This window comes from Musa acuminata, chromosome BXJ2-8 (assembly GCF_036884655.1).
Source record: "Musa acuminata AAA Group cultivar baxijiao chromosome BXJ2-8, Cavendish_Baxijiao_AAA, whole genome shotgun sequence".
In the NCBI taxonomy this organism is placed as follows: Eukaryota; Viridiplantae; Streptophyta; class Magnoliopsida; order Zingiberales; family Musaceae; genus Musa; species Musa acuminata.
In genome coordinates, this window is record NC_088345.1 from 10,761,951 (window position 1) to 10,772,012 (window position 10,062).

General features: G+C 44.0%; 2 protein-coding genes across 3 annotated transcripts; one reads left to right on the forward strand and one right to left on the reverse strand.

Moving 5' to 3' along the window:
- Positions 1–263: 263 nt before the first annotated feature.
- Positions 264–2,198, forward strand: LOC135619162 (uncharacterized). Its single transcript, XM_065120886.1, has 5 exons — positions 264–403; positions 480–629; positions 731–1,414; positions 1,490–1,695; positions 1,774–2,198. The coding sequence occupies exons 3-5, from the start codon at positions 1,181–1,183 to the stop codon at positions 2,027–2,029; spliced, it is 696 nt and encodes a 231-aa protein (XP_064976958.1). The 5' UTR covers positions 264–403; positions 480–629; positions 731–1,180; the 3' UTR covers positions 2,030–2,198.
- Positions 2,199–3,155: 957 nt separating this feature from the next.
- LOC103994543 (delta(24)-sterol reductase) lies at positions 3,156–5,497 on the reverse strand. 2 transcript variants are annotated; one of them, XM_065120887.1, is made up of 3 exons: positions 5,339–5,497; positions 3,846–5,099; positions 3,156–3,756 (listed from the first exon to the last, which is right to left on the reverse strand). In XM_065120887.1, exons 2-3 carry the CDS (start codon positions 5,082–5,084, stop codon positions 3,304–3,306), a joined length of 1,692 nt encoding a protein of 563 aa, XP_064976959.1. In that variant the 5' UTR covers positions 5,085–5,099; positions 5,339–5,497; the 3' UTR covers positions 3,156–3,303. The 2 variants fall into 2 exon arrangements, with proteins under 2 accessions (XP_064976959.1, XP_064976960.1); XM_065120888.1 differs by having other exon boundaries at positions 3,846–5,094; positions 5,339–5,496.
- Between the last annotated feature and the right edge of the window lie 4,565 nt (positions 5,498–10,062).

A 10,062-nucleotide genomic window follows, 5' to 3' on the forward strand; every position in this document is an offset into this window, starting at 1 on the left:
CCACCCCTTTATTCCCCGTAAATCATGCTCATCTTTGTGTGCTCTCTCTTAAGGCATAATATCCGATAAGTGAGAGAGAATAGATGATATTCATAGAATTTACAAAAACATAGAGATACTATATGAAAACAATAGAAATAAGAGCATAAGAAAATAAATGAAAAGGTAGATTTTTTTAAAAAGAAAAATCGTCCCAAAATAAAAACCACAATATTTTTTTTCATAAATATAAAAGCCCAACGGGGGAGATCTTTTGGTGTCTTCCGGAAACGGCAGGTAAAAAACTCTTCCTGCCACACCTGAATTGGGTCGATAGATAAGAGAGAGCAGCAGCAGTAAGATCCATCGAAGTGGCCTGGAAGCGATGGCTCTCCTCCTCAACTCATCCTTGATTCCCGTGAAGGTGAGAGCGCTTAATCTTCAAATTTCATCTGTTCCCCTTTGTGTTTCTATATGAAGTTCGGAATCTCTCTTGGCAGTGGGAGAAGAAGTTCATTTCCAACCCTCTCATCCCATCTTCTTCCTCTTCTGATAACAACAAGAGCAAGCGGAAGTCTGCAGTCGCTGTCAAGCGAATCCAAGCCTGCCTTAACCCATTCGAGGATCCCATCCTCAAAGATGCCCTCAAGGTATTCGACATTTTATTCCCTTTGCCGTTGGTTGGGAAGAAGAAAGGGGGAGTTGGTGTGCAAGGACAAGATTGACCCCTTGGTTGCTCCTTATCTTCCAGGAGCCGGTGGCCTTCATGGGCGGGGTGTTTGCTGGCTTTCTGAGGCTCGATCTGAACGAGGACCCGCTCAGGGACTGGATCTCGAAGACGGTCGAAGCTTCCGGAATCGCCGCCGACGGTGAGATCGATGCGGAAGGGGCCGAGGTGGAAGCCGAGGATGATGCTCCTCGGCAGATCGAGATCGAATAAGGTCTCCGGTTTCTTGATTCCATGTTGTTAATGGAGTATTGGTTATATTATTACCTTTCCGTGAATTTGTCGATGGTCTAGAAATGAGATCGAACCTATTTCAGTGAAAGGGGAAAGAAATACTGATACCGCTGTGGTCAGATATTTGTTTGTTGAGAAGACGGGCCGGAGTATAAGATCCGGATCCGTCCCGATAACAGAACCGACTTCTTTATTATTATTTACTATTATTGATTTTTCTGGAATAAATTAAGTGTTTCCATGGCCGTAAATACTCCGTCTTTACACGAAGACCCCGACGCGTTTGCTTACACGAAAAGTCGCCCCTCTTCCCTTTCCGTTCGCCGCTCTGTTCCTCGCACCGTCTCCTCCCCCGATCCATCGATCTCCTCCTCTTCCTCATCCATGGACTCCAAGGTAGTCATCGCGCTCGTCCTCGTCTTCGACGTTGTCGCCTTCGCCCTCGCCATCGCCGCCGAGCAGCGCAGGAACACGGTGGGACATCCCGACGATCCGATCCCAATCTGACTCCCGATGCTAACTTCTGAACCCCCAATTACCTTTGCGCAGGCCCAGGTGGTGCCGGACTCCGAGAAGGAGTACACATACTGCGTCTACGACTCCGACATCGCGACGGGGTTCGGCGTCGGATCCCTTCTCCTCCTTCTGCTGAGCCAGCTCATCATCACGGCCGTCACCAGGTGCTACTGCTGCGGCCCCTTGCTCCGCCGTGGCGGATCCCGCTTTTGCGTCTTCCTCCTCCTTCTCTCTTGCTGGTAATCAACGTTCCCTACTCCTCACGATCGTAATGCTGACGCGGTAAACGCTAATTGCTGGCTCCATCTGCGATCAAGGTTGACGTTTCTGGTGGCGGAGGCGTGCCTGCTTGCGGGATCGGTGCAGAACGCGCGGCACACGCGGTACCGGGGCTTCTACTTCATGAACGACCCGTCGTGCGAGGTGCTGCGGAAGGGCGTGTTCGCCGCCGGCGCGGCCTTCGTCGTCCTCACCGCGATTCTCTCCGTGTTCTACTACATCTTGTACGCCAAGGGCCGGGACTCCAGCTACCGCATCGCCGAGTCGGCCATCGGGATGAACTCCTTTAGCTAGAGATTTTTCTTGCTTGTTTTTCCCCTTTTTTTTTCCTAGGAGAAAAAAGAAAACGGCGTGTTTACTACGGGGCTTGGCGTTAGTTGTCGCGTTTGTTGATTTTGTTACTTAATACATATGAGATAGCGATGATAATTTTTATTATTATTCGAAAGATAATTCATCATCAGATTGTACACTGTTGCCGCGGAATTCGTGTTGATTTATAGAGAAATGGGGGGAATAGTGACGATTCATCGCCGCCAATTGGTGAGGACTTTACTACCAACAATCGCCTTCACATTTTGGATTACAAACTAATCAGTCATAATTATGTGCGGAGATCCATTCGAACAAGAAATTAGTTGTCGTGGTATTAGTATTCGAACAACCAAAGATGAGTCAGCATTAACTATAGTCAACTAACGTGAGTTTGTGACTGTTGCAAAATAATGCATTTTCGCAATTATCAAGAATAATCGGTTTGTGACCTGCTTAAAATGAACGGCGTGGATCTGGAGAAACAGAGAGCGGTCGAAGAAGGTCGATCCGGTGGAGCAAAAAGCCCAACCCCAGTCTCTCTAGTCTCCCTTCTCAAGAACGATCCATCCCCCTTCGCCGGTCCCCTGCAACATTCATCGCCTCCGGATCTTGCAAACGACGCTTCCCCATCAATCTATGGGTTCGAAACCATTCTCCAGGTTCGGTCTGCCTTCCTCCGATGCCTTGCAAATTCTTGATCGTCCTATTCTACGGGTTCAGAATGGAATACAATTTTCGATAGGCTGGAATGATTCCTATTCCATTATTCGGCGTAAAATTTTCATTATCCGATCATGGTTGATTACATTAGAGCATGGCTCAAGAATTCTTGATCCCATCGCATAATTTTCTTTGTTATCGATCGATCGTGTTCGACGATGTTTTTCTTATATGAATTTACTAGTGGGAAACTTTTACGGCTTGTGAGATTTTTTGTCGCTGTGTTCTGTCTCTTTTTGCCGGTAAACAGTGATCCATCTTAAAACCCTGCATTGCACTATGAACTTTGTCATCTACTCCCTTACTACCTAATTATTGTGGATTGCAGGAGCTTCGATTGCTTCAAATGGTAAACTAAGATTTGGCATCACAAGATAACCTCAAGTCCAAAAGAGAGCTCCAAGACGATTTACACTACTTGAAAGCATCAAAGAGCACATGAAGATTTGGCAGGCAGATACTGCCCTACTCGAGTTCCATCCATCATGGGAAATCCCAATCTTATTGGCGTGCCGGAGGCGGCTCGCTCGGTTCTAGTTCTCCTTCTCGGCTGCGGCGTACTCGGTCTCTGCGATGGCTGCCTCCGCCTCCAGCACCTCCTTCTCTGTCTTCTTCCCCTTCTTGGACTTGTAGTAGACGTCCATGAACGTCCCGATCGCCTTGTACTTCCTGCGGCAGTGGTCGTACAGCTCTCGATCGAACATCCTCCAGAAGTTGTCCTCGCTGAGCTCCGACACCGAGTACTGCGGTTGGAAACCATGGTTCTGGATCAGCCATTCCTCCAGCCTGTGCACGGCTTCGGCGCCGTCGAACTCCTCGCCTCTCAGCACGGGCCCGGGGGCGTAGTAGACGCCGATGTCCGCAAACATCTGCGCGAAGCTGGTGTCTCCCTGTTTCGGATCCAGCTCGAATCCAGGTTCTGGGTATACCATGGTCTTCACCGGGAGCTTGAAGAGGCGGTGTGGGCAAAGCCAGATCGGATAGACCTGAATCAAAACCCCAGCATGACATGCGTCGCGGTGTGTAGCACTAGCAATTCAAGCAAGGGCAGCAGGAAGTAAAGACGGAAACCTACCTCCATTTCGCGGTGGAGGAACTCCAGGGCGTCGGCGACCTTGTGCATGGGCAGCAGCATGTCCTGAATCACATGCATGTCGTGGTAGTACTTCCTGATCGCCTCCCCCTGCGTAATCTTCATCAGAGAGATCTTGGGAGGCATCATCCACCCCATCAACCACCGGAACCACCACTGGTCGCCGAACGGCAGGATGAGCTTCATCTCCCAGAACAAGCTCCTGGTGTGCCGGTGGTAGTACTCCCGCGTCGGGATGTACTCCACGAACTCGCCCCTCTTCAATGCCGTCTCGGCGTGCTGATAGAACCACGGTTTGAACCACCACCCCACCCGGTTGATCACGTTCCCCTTCCTCTTCGCTTCTTCCTCGGAAGCGTAGGCCCCGGTCATGAACACCCCCTCCGTGGGCGTAAAGATCAAGGACTCGACGAAATCCGGCATCTTCTTCGGGTCGCCACCTTTGCGTGCAAACGAGTCGGCGTAAGCCTGCGCCAGTTCCCCCAGGCTCCCCCTCACCGGCTTGTAGGTCAGCCTCATGTACTCCTTTACCGGTATGAGCTTGATTTCGGCTGACACCAACAGGCCCAGCGTTCCCTGAGACCAAGGAATGGCGTAGAAGAGGTCGGAGTGCTCGTTGTCCTTGGTGGCTCTGACGACTTTTCCGTCGGCCAGGACGACCTCCAGGGAGACCAGAGTGTCGGAGAAGAGGCCGTATATGTGGGAGCTGCCCTCGATGCCGTAGCCATTGATGAGGCCTCCGACGGTGAGGTCGTTGAGCTCCGAGACCACCGGGAGCGCCAGATTCATGGGAACGGTGATCCGGCTAAGCTGGCCCATCGTCACCAGAGGCTCGACCTTGACGACCATTCTTTCCCTGTCGACGTCGAGGACGTTGTTGAATGGGGAAAGGTCGACCTCGAAGTGGCGAGCGCGCTTGTAGTCCACGTGGCGCATGCCGACGACGATGTAGGGCTTCCGAGCCGTGCACACGAGGCCGTCTTTGAAGGGATTCCGCTGCTGGAGGCGTTTCACCACCTTGTGGACGTTCTCCTCGTGCTCCTTCTGCCGCTGCTTGTACGGCTTCTTCTCGGTCTTCCGCTCCTCCAGGTAGGACAGGAAGTAGATGAAGCAGGAGAGGGGCAGGACGACGAAGACGATGATGATCCATCGGAACTGGACCAGATAGTCCACCCAAATCTTCTTCCTTTTGGGGCGGGGAGGTGCTGGCAGAGTAGACATCGCTTCGCCCCTGAGCTAAGAGAAGAAGACGAGAGAGCAACTAAAAGACTGCATCGTAAAACCAGCTCGTAAACAAACGTCAATGCCGTAAGCAGCAACGGTTTCCTCATCGATAAACAACAAGTACCTTTACTCCGCGAAGCTAATAGGGTACTGATTGGGTCTAAAAGTAGATAAGCAGAAAGAATTTTGTTGAGAGCAATGGATGCAGCAAGCAAGGTTCCGAGAGGAGGAAGTAGGTAGCTCATGGTTACCTCGTAAACAAAACTAGCAGGAGAGCCCAGCGTGATTCGACGGCGAGAGGAAGCCACGGAAGCCTTCCTCCGCTCCGCTTTACTTCCTTCAATGCGAGGGAGATTGATGCCAGGAGAAGCTTAGTGCCGTCTTAAATAAATAACACAGGGTGCCCTAAAACCGAGGCGATCGAGAGGGAGAAAGAGACGAGGAGGCATCCGCCATTTGGAATCACCGGAAGGAAACGTGGACCACGCTCAGGCCATCTCATCACGTGACACGTTACACCTCTCTCTCTCTCTCTCTCTCTCTCTCTCTCTTCCTACCAACCCCCGAGTGATCCGCACCTCTCTTCCTACCAACCCCCGAGTGATCTGAAGAGGACATCTACCGCATATTCATGGCAACCCGTCAACAAAGTGACCCTGTCAAGTGGTCGATGATAGATAGTAATATAACGCAGCATAATGGGGCCAACCACGTGGAAGTGGAACCACATGATAATGCAAATTTATTTATCAGTTCTTAATGCCTATATATTCGTACATAAATATTATAATGACACTAGCACATATTGTGCTTAAGCCCCCATAAGTTCCCATGTTTCCTGTAAAATATCATTCGCATGCCCCATCTACCACCAATTTGACTTGTCCTAATTTGATTGTGTGATTATATTATAATATACCAAATCTTGTCCACAAATCGGTTCTCGTAAGATTATTTTAACTCGTCTTAAAATGTCGATTTGGTTCCGAAGAATAATCGCAATCTTCTCGCACCACATCTACCTCTAATTAGTCTTAAATTATGAGCGGATTAAGCTTTATATGGACCCAATCGATTCGACTGATTTGACTTCTTCTTGTGTCATAATACATCGAGTTAATTAGATCAAAACGAAGCGGATTTTAATACTCCACTGCACTTGTAATCTAAGCTATTTTAAATTCGATTAGGTAAAAATAGGTTGATTATGATAATCTAAGCTAATTTTAATTCTCCCTAACTTTGATGCAAAAGTGTTAAATTATCGTAATTCTTCCCACTAAAGATGAAAGGATTTGATATACGTAAGATTGTTTTTATTAACTAACTATTTTAATTATATGTTTAGAAAAATATAATTGAATTGACATGTAATTCACAATAACTCTACATAAAACTCAAGCAAGACTCAATCAAATTTCTATTAGATTATATAATCATATTTAATTATATAAAATATATTATAAATTTGATTAAGGGCATCGATGAACGGAGAGAAAGTCTAATTATGGTAGTATCAAATTTGATTGGAGAGACTCACTTAATTAATTATGGTAGTGTATGTATAAGGATTGTTAATAGTGTTTAAGGGTAGTATTTAAGGAGCGAGATTAGTATTATTCCACTTATTTGTTTGGTATCTAAATTTTATATCCAATGCAACCTATATCTCTTCCACAATCGAAAAGCTTTCCAGCATTCTGTATTGAATCTCAGATTTTGATGATAAAACCAATTGATAGTATTTATAATTTGATCTACATTTTGAGTGACGCAAGATGTTTCGATTAGGGAGAGACAATTAAAGCAGGAAGAATCATGTTAGGCTAGAGGAAAATATGTCAAAAGATTGGACGTCGCACTGAAGGATCGGTCGACATATCGGCAGAAGGCTTCTGTCCATGGATGTTGGGTTGGCACCCCATAGATTCAGCCCATAGTGGGCTTAAACAGCCCATAGCCCACCTCCTCACTTAACCTAACCCCAATTCATATTGGAGGGTATAGGTGGCTGCATTTTAAAGGTAGAAAAAGACATAAATAGGGCAGCAACGAGGGCAACAAAGGAGATCTTGGCAGCAGCAAAAAGGAGGAGAAAAAGATAAAAATCCAAGAAGAAAGAAAGGGAAGAAAACAAAGACAACGTAGAGAGACTGTTCTCAATCATCTAGCAGTACTTTCATCTCAGATTAGATCAGATCTATAGTAGATTCTTACTGTGATTACTTGGGGAGAATTAGGGAGGATTTAGATATTGTGCACAGTGACATGATTCTTGTATCCCAGTTATTCTCTTATAGTTGTTACTAGAGTTTTGGACGAGAGATTTAGATTTGTATATTTATTATTATTATAGTGGATTATCTCTAGTTTGCCCCGTGATTTTTATCATTCACATTGAAGGGGTTTCTACGTATATCTTGATGTTTTATTTGATTGTGGTTCCATTTAATTCCGTTGTGTATTATGGCCTACTAGTATTTGTTCATATACAAAAGTTATTTATCTTTATATACCATCAACTAATATTATAGCAGGGTTGTGGTGATTTAATTTTTATATTTGAACATAGAGGCCAGTAATGTTTCTCGTATGATTAGTTTAAATGGAAACTAAGAATGAAAGATCTCTTGTATTGCAAAGATTTGTATTAACCTTTACAAGGGGATAGTGCAAAACCCACAACTATAATAGATGATGAATGAAAGTGGTTAGATCGAAAAACAGTTAGTTTTATTCGACAATGGCTTGATGATAGTGTTTTCACCATATTTCTACTGAAGGTTCTGCATATTATCTTTGGAAAAAATTGGAAGGTCTCTATGAAAGAAAAACAGCTGGTAACAAAACTTTTTTTATCAGAAAACTTATGAACCTAAAATATAGAGAGGGTGCTTCTATTGTTAAGCATTTGAATGATTTGCAGAGTATTACTAACCAGTTATCCTCTATGAAAATGTCTCTTGATGATGAGTTGCAAGCATTATTACTTCTTAGTTCATTACCAGAAAGTTGGGAGATACTGGTGGTTTTCCTCAATAATTTTGCGCTAGATGATGTTGTCACCATGAGTCAAGTAACAAGTAGTTTGTTGAATGAGGAGTTGAGAAGAAAAAATTTAGCAAAATCTCATAATGATTCACAGGCACTTATCTCAAAGAACAGAGGAATGTCAAAGTCTAAAAGCAGTTCACGCATGGGTAGGAGCAAGTCAAGATCAAGAAAAGATATTGTTTGCTATAACTATGGTAAGAAAGGATATTACAAGAACCAATGTAAGCAATCCAAGAAGAGCAAGAAAAAGGGAAAAGAAATTGAGTCTACCGAGTCAAAGGATAATACTATAACTACAGTACAGGGTGGTGATTATTTGATTTTGTCTCCTTTTGATAATATTTTTTCTTATATGTATCAGGATCTTGAGTGAGTGATTGACACAAGTATTTCTTATCATGCTATACTACGGAGGGAGATTTTTTACTACCTATAGGTCTAAAAATTTTGGTGTTATTAAGATGGGCAACTATGGCACGGCAGATATCATTGGCATGGGTGATATCTATTTAAAGACCAATCTTGGTTGCAAGTTGGTGCTTAAGGATGTGAGGCATGTGGTTAACTTGAGGTTAAATTTAATTTCAGTTGGAAGACTAGATGATGAAGACTATGATAACATATTTTACAGAGGGCAATGAAAGCTCAGTAAGGGTTCTCTTGTTATAGCTAGTGAAAAGAAATGTCATACTTTGTACAGGTTGCAAGCTAAAGTTTATGGTAAGCAGTTAAATGCTACAGAGAAAGACTTCAGCATGAAGTTGTGGCATAAGCGATTGGGATACATGAGCAAGAAGGAGCTGCAAGCTCTTTCCAAGAGAGAGGTATTGCCAGAACTCAAAGGTACATATTTGAACCCTTGTATTGATTGTTTGGTTAGTAAACAATACAAAGTTTTATTTGCTAGTCCTGTTTTATCTAAAAAAATGTATCTCTTAGACCGTGTTTATATAGATGTATGTGGTCCTTTGAGGACAAAAACTCCTGGTGGATCTGTTGATGTTCCTGGTATAAGTGGTGCACTTTATTTTGTCACTTTTATAGATGATTTTTTCAGAAAATTTTGGGCTTATACTTTGAAGACCAAAGATCAAGTGATTAATGTCTTCAAAGAATTTCATGCCAAGGTTGAAAGGGAGACAGAAAGATAATTGAAATGCATAAAATCAGATAATTGTGGTGAGTATATAGGATTATTTAATAATTATTGTAGGTCACATGCGATCCAACATGAGATGACAGTTTCTGGTACATCTTAGCATAATGCAATTGCAAAGAGGATGAACCGTACCATTATGAAAAAGATCAAATGTATGCTTTCACAGGCCAAGCTACCCAAAAGGTTTTGGGATGAGGCTTTGAGGACTGTAGTTAATATGATCAACTTATCACCATGTACAGTCCTAGATGGTGATGTTGCAGAGTATGTATGGTTAGGGAAAGATGTTTTCTATAGGCATTTGAAAGTGTTTGGTTGTCGTGCATTTGCACATATTCCAGACAATAAAGGTCCAAGCTGAATGGTAAGACTAAAGAATGTATTTTTCTTGGTTACTCATATGATCAGTTTGGTTACAAGCTTTGGGATCCAGAAAATCATAAAGTGTTCAGAAGCAGAGATGTAGTCTTCTTTGAGGATAAAACCTTTGAAAATTTGAAGAAGAAGACATTGGCCAAGACTTCTATATATGGATTAGCATATTATGACCCAGTTACTCCTCCAGTATATCAGGGTGATGGGGGAGATGTGCAGGAAGATGGTGTAGAGCCTGATGTTGATCTACCTACAGGACATGTTGAGCAAGAAGAAGTTGGAGAGCAACTTCCTACAGAACCTCAATTGAGAAGATCTTCTAGACAACATCAACCTTCCAGAAAATACTCTACAAATGAGGATATGATGTTTACTAATGCAGGTGAA